The sequence below is a fragment of the Cynocephalus volans genome, chromosome 18 (genome assembly GCF_027409185.1).
Source record: "Cynocephalus volans isolate mCynVol1 chromosome 18, mCynVol1.pri, whole genome shotgun sequence".
Taxonomy (NCBI): domain Eukaryota; kingdom Metazoa; phylum Chordata; class Mammalia; order Dermoptera; family Cynocephalidae; genus Cynocephalus; species Cynocephalus volans.
The window spans coordinates 13616864-13634661 of NC_084477.1; the positions used below are offsets into that span (position 1 = coordinate 13616864).

At 44.5% G+C, this 17798-nt stretch overlaps 1 protein-coding gene across 1 annotated transcript in view; it reads left to right on the plus strand.

Moving 5' to 3' along the window:
• The window catches only part of NID1 (nidogen 1), an 81830-nt gene that overhangs the window by 17099 nt on the left and 46933 nt on the right, over window positions 1-17798 (plus strand). The window contains exons 2-6 of the mRNA XM_063082732.1: window positions 3332-3631; window positions 5746-5972; window positions 8902-9284; window positions 11559-11708; window positions 15742-15993. Of these exons, the coding sequence (XP_062938802.1) occupies window positions 3332-3631; window positions 5746-5972; window positions 8902-9284; window positions 11559-11708; window positions 15742-15993 (1312 nt within the window). The remainder of the gene's footprint in view (window positions 1-3331; window positions 3632-5745; window positions 5973-8901; window positions 9285-11558; window positions 11709-15741; window positions 15994-17798) is intronic.

The window sequence follows — 17798 nt, forward strand, 5'->3', positions numbered from 1 at the left end:
GCAATATTTGGTTAGTTTGCCTTACCCTAAGGCAATAATATAACATTACTATTGTTACTATTAATGGTAGTAGCTCTGTCAATAATTCAGATGGGCTTTCTCAGAAATGCATTTAAGCCGTAAGTGTTTTGCAGCGTGTCCTATAGCTGGTGCCAGTGGGAGTCAGGACATCTGAGTCAGGACTATAAGGTGACAGTTGCAAAGACAGGGAGAGGTGCTGGCATAAAGCAACAAGTGGTAAACCCTGCTTGGAGGTCAGGAAGGCTTTGCAAGGAGAAATGAGACTTTGACACTGAGAAAGGGTTTTCGAGGTGGAGGGGACCACAGATGCAAAAGCACGAGCTGGTGTTAAGTGGGTGAAACATCATAGTGAGTTTGGAGAGTTGGAAGCAATCTAAACAAATTTTCCAGCACATGTATTGCTACTTCAGCCTTCTACTCACCAACATTCATAGCAAAACTGAAGTCCGATCCCATAAAACCATATAATTTTTTTTTGGTGGCTGGCCAGTATGGGGATCCGAACTTGTGACCTTGGCAGTAACCAACATGCGTATGGTTCCCATCCCCAATGAACTGACCTCATAGTGGGGAGCACTCAGAACCTACAAACAGGTAGGAAGGAAACAGATAGGGGTGGAGGGGGGTTGGGAGGGGGGAGGGGCGAGTGGGAGGAATCTACACTGGACGGTGGCCGAGGCCTGAAGGACAGGAGGAGCGAGCCATGTGCTGGTGGTAGCAGGGACGGAGAAAGTGCCATATGCTTTGGAGGGAGGACACACAGGATGTGGGAGGTGAGAAAGGAAAGAACCAAGACCGACTCCCATGTTTCCTGGCTTCAGTAACCTGGATAATGGCAGAGATGGCACTGCCCAGGGCAGCTTGTTAGCAGGTTGCATGAGTCCCATGGGGTGCCCCAGGCCAGTCCCCTTGGGGGTTGTGCCTGGATCTGTGCCTCCTGCCTCCCAAGTGCCTCTTGGCCTTTCCCTTTGTGTTCCCTGCCCTTTGAGTGTTGACTTGCCCAATGACACTTTCAAAAGATGGAGAAAAGACATGAGGCTGGTAGAGCATCCTGTGCTTGACAAACTTTGCAAAATGAGGCTTGCACCCAAATGCAAGGGGATATCGTCCATCACGTTTGCCATTCATTGTATATCTGAAAAAAAAAAAGTTTATGGGTGCAAGAAGTTTAAAGCTGAGAATCCCATGAAACTTCTGGCTGGCATGAAACTTACCTTCATCTCTGAGGTCATTCTTTTTTCATGATCACAGACGGCTGAGTTGAATGTGCAGGAAAACTGGCTGAAAAAATAATTTTCCAATCATATACTAATGAGGGTGAAATGATTTTTGTTCAAAGCATTTGTAATGCTTCACGATCCTGGTCTGAAATCTTGGTTCCTAAGACATTCCTTGTGAAAACAGAAACATTCCTGGGCCCAGATTCCAAAGAATAAAAGACACCAGGAGTATTTTAAATATTGTTGGACTGATTTAAATTTCACTGGAAAACAGCTTTTTAAAGCTAAGTTGTGTGTAACGGGCTCTGGGTGATCACTCCCACAGCAGCTGGTCACTGCCAACCCCTGGCAGCTTGAGAAAGTGACCTGTTTCCCACGCTCTCACTCAGCCCCACTGGGAGGTTTGTGCTGGGGGATGTTTGCATGGTGGGGAGGGAAGCAGTCACAGCTCACAGTAGGGAGCTCCTCGCTTGACTCCCCCCTCTGCAGCCTGTCAGTGTATTCTGGAAAAGTCTTGCTGGTGCCAGGTGATGAGGGAAAACATGTCACCTGAAGAGTTGACAGCCCATGACGTTTGGTAAAAAGCGAGGGTTTTGTTAAGTTCACATTTAACTCCCGAAGCTGTCATTCCTTTCCCGACCTGGACCCAGATCTGCTCTGCCATATGGGATCTTTTGACCAGCTTCTTGGCAACTGTTTGGTCTGAGGTTCCTGCCTTTATTCCATCCCTGCCCCTTCGTCTCATAATGAGGTGGCAAGTATCTGAAGGATGAGGTTCAGGGAAGAGGAGGGAAACCCACAGGCCACTTCTAACCCAGCCCTGAACAACGGACAGTCGCTGTGTTAGATTTGGGGTCTTCCAATCTGCAGCCTTTTGAGCAGATTAAGGCGCCACTTGCAAAATCTCTCCCATTTGACGAGGGAGTTTTTTGTTCTAATTCCGAGATTTCTCTAGGGAGAAAGACCACTGGAGTGGGATTCCGTGTTCTCTGTGGATTGTGCACTGACAAGAAAGTAGGGGGTGTCAGACCTCGCTGTCACGTGGCTTTACAGCAGATCCACGTGCCTCCTCCGTGGGGCGTAACCGTGGCTGAGAACAGTGGTACTTTTTAGGGGCGGTTATAATTGATTTCAAGAAAGACAACCACATAGTGATTAGAAGGGCCAGCTTTGGAGCTGGGCTCCCTGCAGTCAAATATCAGTGTTGGCACTCGGTGACTCCGGACAGATTGATTAACTTAGCCAATTTTCCCCATCAGAAAAATATGGGTATTAGTAGGACCTACTCTTAGGGAATTCTGCTGAGGATTAGATGTTAATAAGATGCTTGGAACCTGGTAAGCGTTCGATAAATGTTCGCTATTATTCTAACACATCAAACCATTCGAAGTCATGGGTAATGCCCCATTCAGATTCACTTCTTTTTTTTTTTTTTAAAGATGACCGGTAAGGGGATCTCAACCCTTGGCTTGGTGTTATCAGCACCACGCTCAGCCAGTGAGCTAACTGGCCATCCCTATATGGGATCCGAACCCGGGGCCTTGGTGTTATCAGCACCGCACTCTCCCGAGTGCGCCACGGGCCGGCCCCTCAGATTCACTTCTTGACACTTTGTGGGGCCATCCTTAGCTTCCTGGATTGTGGGTTCCTTAAAGGCAGGGACTGGATCCTACGCATTTTTGTACCCAGGAAATGATTTCTCTGTGCGTTCAGTAAATTAATCAAGGCTTTAATAATGACTTACGTTTGAATTAATGCTTGGCAGTAAACGAAGCACTTTTTTTCCTGTTGTCCTCCTTGAGGCGAGGTGGTTGCACACAAGAAGCCTGCAACTTGAAGCCTAAGGCGTGTGCCAAGGTCTGGCGACTGGCAGGTGGCATCACATCTTGTAGTTCTTACCCTGTGCCACTGCCACCAGTGCACCTTGTCTGGAAGGAAAATGCTGGGTTTTGCAATTCACACACATCTTAGATTCTGTTGTATTTTACACACTGTGGGTGCCTGCGACTGTGTTCTGCAAGTGGGTGCTTGGTTCCACGGAGGAGGAAGTCATTTCTGCATCCCCTTTAACTGTGCTTGGTTTCGTGCAGGTCACCACCAATGGCCTCATTGCCATGAGTGAGCCCCCAGCTGAAGAATCCCACCCTGGGCTCTTCCCACCCACCTTCGGTGCAGTGGCACCTTTCCTGGCGGACTTGGACACGACAGATGGCTTTGGGAAGGTTTACTACCGAGAAGACCTATCCCCCTTTATCACTCAGCTGGCAGCACAGTATGTCCAGAGAGGGTTCCCAGAGGTCTCTTTCCAGCCCAGTAGCGTGGTGGTTGTCACCTGGGAATCTGTGGCCCCCTACCAAGGGCCCAGCAGGAACCCTGCCCAGGAAGGCAAGGTAAGCAGCACTTCCCCAGGTACGAGTGCAGATAGCTTGACATTGGGTTTGCACTCTTTGGGTCTTCTGGTTTGTGTGACTCTGATGGCCATCATGCCTACATTATGGATAAACACAGGAAATCCAAAGCAAAATCTAGAAGGCTGGTCATCGCAGGTTTCAAACTTTCAAAAGCTTATCTACGAGGCTGTATAACTCCAGCTTTCAATGGTTAAATATAAAGAAAGCCAGTTCCTGAGAAGACCACCACCTGGCAAGAATGGGGTTGAAAGATGCCATCCCCTGGCTGTCCGTACTTCACGTGGTGGAAGGGTAGTTTCTAATTTAAACAGAGAAGATATTAACAGGAAATGAGAGGTGAAGAACTGAACTCAAGGTCCCAGACTCTAGTTGGGGTGACAAGAGCCTTTTGCTGAGTGGTTCAGGACACGAGTGTTATCACAACACAGGGGACAGGAAGAGCTCGAAGGACCAGGCTGCAGAACTTGGACTTGCCCTCGAAGGGAAGAGTCTACATGAGTAGGTCCAGATGCCATCACTAGACCTGAAGTGACTTTTTAGGACAGACCTCAATTTTTCCTTGGAGATACAATTTCTCTCTACCATTATTTAATTTTTATATGATTATGGAGTAGGGAGAAACTTGGAAGGTCCAAGAGAACTCCATCGAAATGGAGGAGGTTCCAGGCTGGTAGTTCCCAAAGCCAACCACAGTACACCAGTCCTACAAGATAGTCCTGGAGGAAGAGGCCTCTTCCTGGCCAAATTCATTTGGGAAATACTAAAACTCTGTCTGCCTCTTGGTGACTCACCCTGGAAAGTCTTGCAGTAGAGAAACCTGCTTCATGCTGTTTAACTGAGCAGTCCACAAACCTTTTGGCCATCTCCCTACCCCCACCGCACCCCAAATAGGACACATTATATCCCAACAGAACACACTTTGGGAAAGGTTGTTATGGGCCTTCATGATACATTGGCTCAACTGTTAGCTATCTGGGTGACATACTTGAAAATGGCTTGAAACCTTAAAATTTTTTAATGCCTTCCTTTCACTTGGGTGATAAATGCCCAACCCCTTGGTACTGAGCCCTTGCCTACCTCTGGGGCCTAATCTGTCACATGCTCTCAGCAGTGCTGTACCAAATGATTCTGCAAGTCCCTGATCATGCCACCCTCCCCACCCTGCCATGCAGTATCTTGCATGTGCTGTCCTCTCTGCTTGGGATGTCCTCCCCTGCCTCCTCCCGACAGGTGGCAAACTCCTCCTTCTCTTTCCTTCAGACTTGGCCCTTCTGCGAGGCCTTGACCCCCTGCACCACCTCCTCCACCCCCACCCCTCCTAGCACTTGGCACTTTCTCCTTCAGCTTCTACAGTGCTTGCACATATTTGTCATAGAATCCATCCCCTGTTCTTGCAAAGTTCTGGTCACATGTCAGTCTTCCTGTCTAGACTCAAGTGCAGGGACCTTGCATTTTCCATCTCTGTATGCACACAGCAAGAAATACTCTCTGTGCTGGGCGATTCATAGCTAACCTCACATAACACTTCTATGAAGTAGGTGGTTTTCTCTCCATTTTACAGATGCAAAAATCAAGGCTTAGAGAACATAAGTATTTTGTTCTTGCGTAAGGTCTCCCAACCAATAGTGAGTGGAGCCAGGAGTTGGACTCAGGTCTCTTTTCTCCCAAAGCTCATGTTTTTTCCTTCTGTATGATGTTCAAGCCCAATGAATGTTTGTTAAATGATGAATGTGGTTGAAAATGTTTAATGGCTGTGGAAACAAATTCTGCACCTAAGGATTTCCTAAGTTGCATGAAATCTAGGCCACCATCTGGAGGTGCCATCTCTATAGTTTTTGGTTAACCTTGGGGTTGCAGATATGCAGAAGATATTCATTAGCTAATCATAAAATTTTATGTTGGCATAGCCTTAGAGATATTACATCGGAGTTATCTCAGAATATTTGGTCCTTGCTACAAAAAGTACTACTTTTAGAATAAGGTGAGAATACTGCCATCTGTTTACAGCACTTTTTATGCATAGTTTGGTGAATAATGCATTTTCAGATCTGCAGATATTTCCTAAGTAATTAAATGTTAACTCATTTTTGCAGAGAAACACGTTCCAGGCTGTTTTGACCTCCTCTGATGTCAGCTCCTATGCCATTTTCCTTTACCCTGAAGATGGCCTGCAATTCCATACAACATTCTCAAAGACAGACAAGAACCAGGTCCCTGCTGTGGTCGCATTCTGTCAGGGCTCCGTGGGATTCCTCTGGAAGAGCGACGGAGCTTATAACATATTCGCTAACGACAGAGAATCAATTGAAAATTTGGCCAAGTATGCTTTCATTGTCTTTTCAGTAGATTCTCCCTTTAAAACTATTACTATTTTAGGGTAAATGTCATGGGTTTTATAGATCATTCCTCCTAAAAATGTTCCTACAGGTTTAAATTTTCTATATCATTTTTATGTTATGAAATACTATTTTCCTGCTGAGCTTAAGGGAATGTACTCTTAGAATGAACGTGTATCCATCCTGCTTTTTAGACATCATCCTTATTTTTTTGTTTTTGTTTTTTGTTTGTTTTTGTTTTTTTGGTGGCTGGCCAGTACAGGGAACCGAACCCTTGACCTTGGTGTTATGACACTGCTGTCTGCTGAGCCCACCAGCCAGTCTAGATATCATCCTTATTGAAAACAGTTTCTACCATTTCTTCTATAAGGTTAGAAATAAAGGTATTCAAACCTGTCTCCTGCTATGAAACCAAGGCTAAGAACCTTTTTACCCCCACATTGACTAGGGTGGAAATTCTTATAGCAGAGACAGTGATCTCTCTCAGGTTATTTTGTAGAATTGGGCAAAAGAAGGAAAAGCCCAGACTGATTTTATAAAATTAAAATCTTTCCTCTCTTATTATTCTTTAAAAAGCAAAGAATGAAATGCCCCTTCCCAATTTCTTACTGTCAAATGTAGCATAAAATTCCTCTGGCCTTGACTTCGTGGTGTGCTGGTAAATGCTTAACAACTGGTTTTATGAGGGTAGGGGGAGCCCTAGGTTATGGCATTTGCCTATTTCCACGGTGTAAATCCTCCTACCATAGCCAATTTCAAGTACTAACGTCATGTTACTCAATGAAGAGTTGAGAAAAGATGCTTCATTACATAAATTTTCACCATCAAGATCCAGTAGACTTAAATAACTTCAAGAACATGGATACTAGTAAAAGAATTAGGATGTAATGAGCTTTGAGTATTTCTTGCCTTTGAAAAAATATAATTTATTTAATTGTAAGTTGATATAATTCAATTTTTTTGCAACGGCTTTGATTAATAATTGGCTTGCAAAATTACTAAAAATTTAACAGCAGGCTCTCGCGAGCTGGTACGAGTAAGCTCCTGAAAGCCTTTACATGTGTCCCAGGCAGACAGATCCATTAGACATCTTCTTTTTGCAAGACTTTCTTCATTTCTCATCCCACCCCAATATTTTGCTCAATGTCTTGTACTTAGTAATGAATGTCCCCTTTCCATTGTGTAATATGATCATTTTTTATAATTTCTGGTAGGAACATTTCTGGTCACAGACACAGTGGAGCAAGACGTAGAGATTAGGGTTATTCTACAGTATTTTATAGTTGTAAAATGCTTTTGGATTTTGCATCTCATTTGCTTTGCACCACACCTTTTGAGCACAAAAGGGTAAACCTGTCCCAGATCCCACACCCAACAGAGTAAGGATTTCTAATAAACCATGTCTGAACTGTTTTCATTCATAACACATGACACCAGATGTGTGGGGTTTTTTCCCCACCTGAACCAGTTCTCCAGTTCTCCAGACACCAACTGGGTGTCCTACGATTCAATCCAGTTCTGGCACTAACTACCTGGAGTTAGTGCAGAGACCACAGGTTAAGGGCTCAGCCTGCCCCCACTTTAGCGCCAGTCACAAGCCCTGCCTTTCCACCTGTACTTCTCACCAGCCAGCTATAAATCAGGGGTTTCCATGACCCCCTCCTCAGGTTCAGTACTTTGCTAGAACAGCTCACACGACTCAGGAGAGCACTTTACTTACCAGTTTATTATAAGGGATATAACTCAGAACAGCAAAATGGAATAGACATGTATGGTGAGGTGTGGGGGAGGGGCAGAGCTTCCATGCCCAGGTGTGCCATGTTCCCAGCTCCTGGACATGTTCACCAACCCAGAAGCTCCCCAAACCCCGCCATTTAGGGGTTTTTATGGAGATTCCATGATGTAGTCCTGGTTAATTAAATCACTGGACATTGGTGATTAATTTAACCTTCAGCCCATCTCCCCTCCTTGGAGGTGAGGGGTTGGGGTTGAACGTCTAAGCCTCTAATCAGGGCATGGTCTTTCTGTCCAGCAGCCCCCGTTCTGCAGCTACCTAGGGGCCACCAACCACCAACCATCACATTAACATACAAAAGACATTCTTATCACACCAGAGATTTCAGGGGCTCTTGTTTTAGGGGCTCTTGTGTTGGGGAACCAGAAACAAAAGATCAAATATATATCTTCTATTATATTCACACATTTGTTAAATATGTCAGTGTGGAGAATAATCTTCAACACTGAAATAATAAAGAATAAGAGAGTAAAGGCAATCAAATTGTTTTTATGTGGCAGGCAAGTTAAAAGTCTTTTGCATGGAGCATTATACTTTTACCAGAACTTCTGTTTTTGCAAAGTTGGTAACCTCTTTTCTTTGCAGGTTAATTGAATTATGCTTTATTCAAAAGATGGCATTCTTAACATTCCAGAAATTTCAAGGGTTTTAGAAGCTTTGTTTCAGGAGCCAGGGACAAAGGCCAAATATATATGTTCTATTGTATCACACACCACGTCATGAAAAAAGAATAGTGAAGAAAATAAAATGACTTTAGTCATAAAGCTACCTTCGACGTAAGAGCTACCTTAGCTCCTAAGTTAGGGCACATAACCAGCAACTAGTATGGGTAGGTCACTTTTTAATCCCTGATGACGTCCCTGAATTGCACCTCTGGAATGACTTGGGGGGCCTCTGCTAGTGTTGTGTCCATTGGGACAAACTCACTGAATAGCCCCGGTCTGTCTCAGCTCTGCCATGACCAGACATGACAGTGGCTGGTCTTCCATCCCCTGCTGCAGGAGGAAGCAGGCGATGGGTTTCAGATCAACACGGATCCCCAGGATTCCTTCTGCGTGGGTAGCGGGGGCTCTCAAGGGTTGCCAGCCTGTTTCCAAGAAGCCTGTCCTCCCCTCTAGGAGCAGCAACTCCGGGCAACAGGGCATCTGGGTGTTTGAGATTGGGAGTCCAGCCACAACTAATGGTGTGCTGCCCGCGGACGTGAACTTCGAACCTGACAATGGAGCAGACTATGATGACGAGGACGAAGATTATGACCTGGTGACTCCTCATCTGGGCCTGGAGGACATGGGCACCACACCCTTCCCCCATGAGGCTCCCAGAAGAGGAGACGCCCACACATACAAAGTGCCCCGTGTCCTCTCCCCACGCCGCACGGCCACCGAGAGACCCCCTGGACCTCCCACAGAGAGGACAAGGTCTTTCCAATTGCCCGTGGAGAAGTTCCCCCAGCAGCCCCCACAGGTCATAGATGTGGACGAAGTGGAGGAAACAGGAGTTGGTAAGACCATTTAAGTGGCAGCTGGTGGGTGACACTGGGGTTTCCAGATGGCAGTACCGCTGGAGGGTGTCAGTTGCATGCACTGGGGTGGCTTGTAAGGATGAGAGCTTGGGGGAGGACTGAACTGTCCCAGCTGTACAGCACGGGTGTGTAGACCCGGTGACTTCAGAGATGCCCCGTGATCTTTTGGGATTAGGACTGAGGTGACAGAGACTGTTGAGTGTGTCCTCTTTCAAGTTTCCTGAATTCTCTTCTGTCTGTTTTAAAGAGAAACGTGCTTTAGAATTGTTTTGAAAGTCAGATTTTCTTACTTGTGACTTCTGAGATCAGGAATCTATTCACCCACCTGAAAAAACATTTTAGAAGTTCTTTTGGCAATTTTATGCGGCTAATCTTTGCTACTTGTTTCCTCCTGGTTTTGGAATAAGAATGGTTGATTTTTTTTTTTTTCTCCCAAGTCCTGCCAGTTTCAGAGTTGGTTTGTGAAGATTAAAAAATACAGAATAAGTAGATCCCCCTTTTTAAAAGATAGTTTTACCATATAGTATCTTCTAGGCAACCATATTATGTCAGATTTGTGCAATATTTTGAGAGAAAACAGTCTGAACCCCAACATGCTTTGTCTTATGAGATGTTTCAACTAAACTGTGTTCATTTTTTTTCTCTCTTTTGGTTGACGTATAATCCATTCAGATTCATACAAATGGGATGGTCCAGGCCTTTAAATATGTTTACTGTGACTCATTCGTACTTCTACTATGAAGTTATCCTAAAACCCTCAGAAAAGTCTAGCACAATCCACAGTATTCACTCAGTATTTCGATTTCTCCTGACTTGTTCCCAGCAATAGTCCGAAATGTTTGTTCTTACAGCAGGGACATGAGGCTGCCTACTGGGTAGGGTGTTCGCTTACTTTTGGGGCTCAGAAATGGAGACGTTGCCATTTGGTGGCAGGACGAGGACGTAGGTTCACGTCTTGGGCTCCCCCTACACACACTGCACCCCAGATTCCTGGTTGATGCCAAAACCCCTGAGCACATGGCACCCTGCTCCTACAGCTGGGTTTCCAAGTGATCTCCCCAGATGTGTCGGGTGTGTTTACTTGCAGATGTTTAGTTTTGAGTCCTCTTGTTTCCACCCTATCTAGGTATCTCTGGAATTCTCATTTTTGAAACCATCATATTTGAATGAAACCATTTCTGGCCCCAACAACTTATGTTACATAATACTGAAAAAAGCCTAGATTTAAACCCAAAGTGTGTTTAAAACAGATGTTTTTCTGTCCCTCTAGCCCAGTTATTTCCCTGTGTTTATTAGAAAGGTCAGTCTTTGCTGGCCAGCAGTGCATTCCTGGTGTTATTTGAACAGTCACCCACGGATACACAGGCCATGGCGGACCCACTGAGAGCCAGGCCCATAGCTAGGTTTAAGTGATCAGCGTCACATGTATTCAGCTCAGGGCCCACATGTTCTTGGCTCCAAACACTGTCTTTATACACACTGGAAATTCCCTTCCAAGTATGTATATAGTCCATTATAAATGCAATCCTTATCCCCTCTAAAAGTTCACCCCTCTTGTGCTGTTGAACTTCATTCCAAATCAGTTTGCTCTGGATTATTCAATTGAATGAGCTAGTTCATGATTCTAATGAAATGAACTTTGGAGTTAGAAATTTAAAATAGAGAGAAATTCATTTTGTTTCTTGGGTCAAAGTCTTTTTAGACCAGATGTGACTGAGGGATTATTTCCGATTGGCTTTTGAGTGTAAGAGCTTCTGTATTATTCCTTGGGAGAAATATTTTAAGGTAGTTAATATTTTAAGAGAGTTAAAATGGAAAATTTTATGTTGTATATAATTTGATATATACATGAAATATATATGTATTTTTATGATATATATAAATAGTAAGAATGTATATATTTTAAGGGGAAGCTGACCCTTCTGATTACCTTCAATGGACACCAACCTAAGATTGATACTGGGTGACAGTAACCTAATGTTGATTCAGTGACACTGTATACGCTGTGTCATAGCATGTTTTAATAATCCACCCTGGTGCTTTCTCAACTCCTTTTAAACCTGTTTGCCTCAGTGGTTTGAATAGTGGAGCCAGATTACAATTTCAGTAGCTACACGTAGCGGGTGCTAATCTTCTGTAGTGCCTCTGGTCCCCTGAATTGCCTGGGCAAATGTGAGTCCCTGCAGGGCTGGGGGGACACCTCCCAGGCCGAGCCGTGCAAATGCTCACAGGTGTGCCCTGTCTTCTGAACAGTTTTCAGCTACAACACGGATGCCCGCCAGACGTGTGCCAACAACAGACACCAGTGCTCGGTGCACGCCGAGTGCAGGGACTACGCCACTGGCTTCTGCTGCAGCTGCGTGGCCGGCTACACGGGGAACGGCAGGCAGTGTGTCGCAGAAGGTAATGGGAGCTGGCAGGGGGTGCAGAGCTTTGGTTTTGGTGCTTGTTTTTAAGGGCTGCTTTTGCTCAGATCTCTGGAGGTGGGCTGTGTGCTTAGTCTGGCAGTGATATTTCATCTCTTATTCCTGAGTCTTATATTCTCTAATGAGGCATTCCTTGGAGAATGGCCATTTTCTCAGAGGGCAAAGTCTCTTTCTTTCCTGTGCTATTTCTCCATCTCTGAGATGACAACCATCGGGAGCCCCTCTTCATGACCGCCCCTAGCAGGAGACAAAGGCCAAGTGTTGAAATTACACTGCCTGGACTAGTAATTGTTCATGTCCCTCATTTTCTGCTATTTCTTTTAAACCTCATGTGTTTGTCCTTAAGTCTCTCCCGTGTGATGTGGCGCTGCTCCAGACCTAACCATCTTAATGACTGTTTACACCCCAGCAGGGCCAGAGGAGGCTGATGTAGACCGAACTGTAGTGGGTCAATTCTATTCCGGTCATCCATCGCCTTCTGTTTCCTTTCCCCATGCACCTGGCAGTGCAGCATGGCTACAGTGGAGCGAGGGTGCACCCCAGTTAATTCTAGCCCATTGCAGAGCTGACTCCAAAACAGATTTGACTGTGGGCCAGCATCACTTCTGAACTCTGACCTCAGAAGACCCACACGGTCTTGATGCTTTCAGGAGGTCAGGAGAATCCTTTCTGTGCAAGTCTAGGGGATCCTGGTAACAGTTCACTCAGAGAGAGAGAGATTTCTGGGAGCCTGGGGCCATATACCAGAATTAAAACAAAAAACCCCATCATACTGCGGATTTGTTCCTTCAGGTGCCACCAAGTAGCCTCACTTGTCACGGCTCATTTTCCTTGTGTGTTTCATGGGGAACTTCAACTGCTTTGCAAAATCTGATTAAATAAAACTCCTAAAATAAAACTAATGAAAATAAAGTTGGAGGAAGGTTTTCTGTTTTTCAGATCCCTTGCCATAGCCACAGTTAAATCAGTTATTTTAATTTGCTAAAAACAAGAGAAGTGTTTCCTTCTGGGTCACAATTAGATAAAGTGAGGTTTTTTGTTTTTTGGTTTTTTTTAATACAACCTTCAGCAATGAAAGAACATTTAGTATGCTTTTCATATTAATTTTGGAGAATGTTTTTAATTTCTTTAAAGTGTTTTTCTGTTTTCCTACAAATCCTGTCCCCCCAGGGATGAGGTGCCTTTGCTTCTTTGTTTTAAGCTTGGCTTTTATACCTCTCCCACCCTTCTAGAAGCTTCCAAAATCCACAATGAAAGTTTATTCTTAAAGAGCAACCTCATTAGCTCGTTCCACGCCAAATATCAGAGCTCAAAATGCTAAGCAGTCGGTGTTTGGCAGCAAGCTGAGATGTGACAAGCTGTTCGGCCACATATTTTGACATTATATACGCACACTACAATAGTTTTGTGACTTAAATATTTGTTGGATTCTTGCTACTTAAAATTTTTTTTCTAGCTCAAAGTTTGGTAGAAAAAAGTTTTGTTTGGTTTCCTAACTTGGCTTTCTTGCTTGTTTCTGAAACTGTTCTTGGATGCATTTTTTCCCTATTTGTCTGCTCACTTCACAGCATTTCCCAGTGTAATGACACAACATGTGTGTCGAACTACTCTGTGTCAAATATGCCCTGGCTAGGTGGCTAACCTGTGTAGCAGTTTGGGCACACCGAACACAGCAAAAGGTCATCAGAACACAGATGGCACACAGGTGCAATTCCATCTGTCTATGATAAATTTCAGTGAAATTGACTGAGAATTTACTATGCAAAGAAAACCCTAGCAAGAATGAATGAAAAGGCTGGGTGTGAAAGTCTTATTCCTAGTGATTTATAATCTAGGAAGAGAACTAAGATATGTACAATCAGTAACTGATAGAATTTAATTCTACATCAAACAAACAATCCAAGGTGACCTTTCTTTTATCTCTCCCTTCAGTTTTTGGGTTTTTGTTTGTTTGCTTTTTTTTTTTTTTTTGAGCTCTAATTCAACACACATTTTTAAAGTACACCATTTGGTGGATTTTAATATATTCACAAAGTTGAATATATTAAAGTCTAGAACATTTTCATCATTCCGAAAAGAAACACTGTATCCACTAGCAGTCACTCAATTCTTCAAAATCCCCCAGCCCCTGACAACCACTAATCTACTTTCTGTCTCTGTGGGTTTTCCTGTTCTGGACATTTTATATAAATGGAATCACACAGTATGTGATCTTTTGTGTCTGGCTTCTCTCACTTAGCATAATGTTTTCAAGGTTCATCCACATTTTAGCATGGATCAGTACTTCATTCCCTTTCCTAGGCAAATAATATCCCAATGGATGGATATACCATATTTTGTCTATTCATTGAGGGACATTTGGGTTGTTTTGCTCTTTGAAGATTATGAATAATGCTACTAAGAACTTTTGTGTCTGGGTTTTTGAGTGGACATACATGTTGCTTTCTCCTGGGTGTATACCTAGGAATTGGAATTGCTGGGTCATATGGTAACCTTCAGCTTTCTTACTCAATTATCACAAGAGCAAATTAATTTCTTTCATTCTTATTTTTTTCCTGATGAAAAAGTAATAAATATATGCAAGTTATAAATATTCAAACATCATTGAGATATATCGTATAGAAAATGAATGTTTACCTTATTTCCCTGAGTTAACCACTGCTAGCAGTTTTCCCCCGGGTATGGGCTAACATTTATTATCAATGTAGTTTTTTAAACAATAATGCTATCCTATGTATACTCTATTAAGAAAGCTTGTAAATTTCCCAGAGTAGTCTCACTCACATGGTTTTCCTAATTTTCTAAAAGAACATTCAACCACAGACACACGCCTCGTCCACCAAGCAGGGCTGGTTCAGAGGCAGATCCGTGCGGCTTTGATGTCCTTGCTGCCTGCAACTGTCCTGGCTCCAGGACTCAGACTGTGCACCCTAACTCTGGGCAGTAAGCCTGTATTTGAGCCCGAATGCTTATTAGGGTATATTTCAGATCAGGCAGCCAAATGTCCCAGATCCCCAGGGCCCTGCCTTCCCAGCGACATGATTAATTACACCCCCTTTTCTCTCAAAAGTGATCAATTATACATTCACTTCAGTTCTCAGTCGCCTGTGATATTGCTCCTCTCCTGAGATGGCTTTTTATGCCGCTGAAGTTCCTCGATTGCCATGGCTCCCAGGGGATCCTCCTTTCATGCCGTCCAGTATCAGCCACGTGGAAGAGTGACAGGGGTGCTGGAATTTCTAAGGCTCATGGCACACAGTCGTGGGCACTGTCTTCTTGGGAAGGACGACTACTAGCATTTACCCCAAAGCCTCTCACCCTAGTGCTGTGCTGCCTCTTTGCTTTTGTTATAAAAAATGTAACTCTAACCTGCACTATTGCCTATATAAACTTTAGCCTGCACAAATTGTAACAGAAAAGTATGACTTTAACCTAATCTTCACAAATTATTCCTGTAAGCACTTACTAAAAACGGGGAAAACATATCTAAAGGTATTTTAAGTGAAGCAGCTTTTAAGAGGTCAGGCAGAAGTCAAGGCAGAACCAGGCACACATTCCAGGAGACAGCCGGTCCCAAGGACTGAACCAGCCCCCCCTTATCTTCTGGACACCTGGCTGGACCAGGGAAGATAAACATGTAACATCTTTTATCGGGGTGCTAGCGGTGCTAGTCTGTTGAGCCTAACCATAAATCTTAAGGCGCCACGGCTAATTAACAACTCAGCCTGTTATGAGAGTCTAAGAAAAACGGTATAAAAAGCCTTGGTATTGTAAGTTTGGGGCTGCTTATGAAAAAGCGACCCAGCATGCTGAAATAAACACCTCTTGCTTGATTGCAGCGGACTCTTGTCTCGTGGTCTTTGTGAAGCGAGCCACTCCGGTGTGTGGGATTTGTGCTTAGTGCACGGGTCTGACACTTTCTGCATGAGAAACAGGTGCAGGTCCCACTGGACGTATTACTCTTGAAAGGCTGGCTAAAGTGATCTCTCCTCTGCTCATGCTTCACTCAGGTTCCCCCCAGCGAGTCAACGGCAAGGTGAAAGGAAGGATCTTTGTGGGGACCAGCCAGGTCCCCGTTGTCTTTGAGAACACCGATCTCCACTCCTACGTGGTGATGAATCACGGCCGCTCCTACACGGCCATCAGCACCATTCCCGAGACCCTTGGCTACTCCTTGCTTCCTCTGGCACCTATTGGAGGCATCATTGGGTGGATGTTTGCTGTGGAGCAGGACGGATTCAGGAACGGCTTCAGCATCACTGGTAATTTATATCTGTCACTAAAATCAGTGGGCCACACAGTGGTGCCAGGGTGGGGGACCGGGGGCAGGGGGAGCTGGGAGTGAATGGAAAGGGAGCATTTTATGGATGAACATTTTGTGGCTCCTTTTTGTCTATAGACAGAGTACTCTGTAGTTCTGCCCCAGAAATAAAACGAAAATGTAAAATTAACATGTATTATTTTTATTGATGTATTTTCACTGATACATATTAACCGAGACTGCCCAGAATTGTGTTTGGATCAAGGAGCAAGTCCTGGCAGAGCAAGTGACATCAGCTCCTATATCCTCACAACCCAAAGTGGGGACTCGCAGGTTGCCTCATTCTCTTTACCAAGCCTCTGAATCCCAAACCAACCCAAAACTGATACTTGACATTTCTGCGATGTCTGCTCAAGAAAAGGAACATCGTCTTCAAGAGTCTTAGGAAACCTGAATTTCTTGGAGACTTTTAGAGACTGTGTCCTGCCGGGGAACGTTCAGTCTTTAGCAGACATGTGGGCAGATTGTTTGGGGGACGTTTCCTTGGGGTAGTGGTGGCCTTGCCCTTGCTCTACTGAGGCCAGCGCACCTGTGCGTGCTGGACCTTGCATGCTAGAGGCCCATTCCTGGGAATGGCTGAGGTGGAAGAGCCTGCGTCCTGCATTTCTGGTCACTTCCAAGACCTGGATGCTGCTGTGCTGGGGCTCAGGTCCAGAGCCACTGCTCTGACTACCTGGACCTGCCATCTCCCAAACCACCCGGCCCACCTAGAGTCCCAGCCAAGCCTCCATCAGGGGAAGCACTGCAGAAAGCAGGATCGCCATCTGCAATTTAAACTGGAAACTACCCGCCTATGTCTCCCCCCAAAGTTAGAGAGGATAAAGACATAATTTCTGAAGTGGGGCCATTTTAAGAAAGGAAAGAGGTGAACCTACCCATAAGATTTGCTAGTTTGGGGCCTAAAGTTTTTCCTCCCTATTCTACTGGCGTACATATTCTGAAAGTGATAACCACTATCATGCTCCCGTGCAAACACGATGCCTTTTTTTCTTTGCAAACATAGTTGAACTGCAGTCAGACTCAAAGACCCTCATCCCCGCACAGCTTTTCACATTTATGTTGCTTCACATGTGTGTCAACTTATCTTGGTGATTTTTTGTACCTACAGTACATCAACTTCAGCCAGACTCGGGGCGACAGAGTCTGTACAAATTTCCTACAACAGCAAATCTTTGTTATTCCATCACCCTTTTAATTTCCCCAGGACCCATGTTAACAGTTGGATACCTGCCTGGGACTTGGGTAACTATAAAGCAGGCATTGTCAAACTTTTTCTGCAAAGGGCCAGAGGATAAATATTTTAGGCCACATGGTGTCCGTGGCAACTACTCAACTCTGTCATTTTAGAGCTAAAGCCACCGTAGACAGGATGTAAATGAATAAGCGTGAATGTGTTCCAATAAAACTTTATTAATGGACTGAAATTTAAATTACATATAATGTTCACATATCATGAAATATTCTTCTTCTTTTGATTTTTTTTTTAAACCATCTAAAAAATGTAAAGGCCATTCTTAGCTCAAGGGCTGTACAAAAATTGGCAGCCAGCCAGATTTAGTCCTGGAGACATAGTTTGCCAGACCCTGCAGTAGTGGGAGAACAATTGAACAGGGGGGAGTATTTTCCTGTCTGTCTGCGTTGCTGCCTTGCACAGACCGGGGGGAGTTCTGAGCCAGCACCAACCATAGCACGTGGTCCCAGTGTGGTTTCTGGTATTGGTGATAATTGGCCCTTAAGAACTCACTC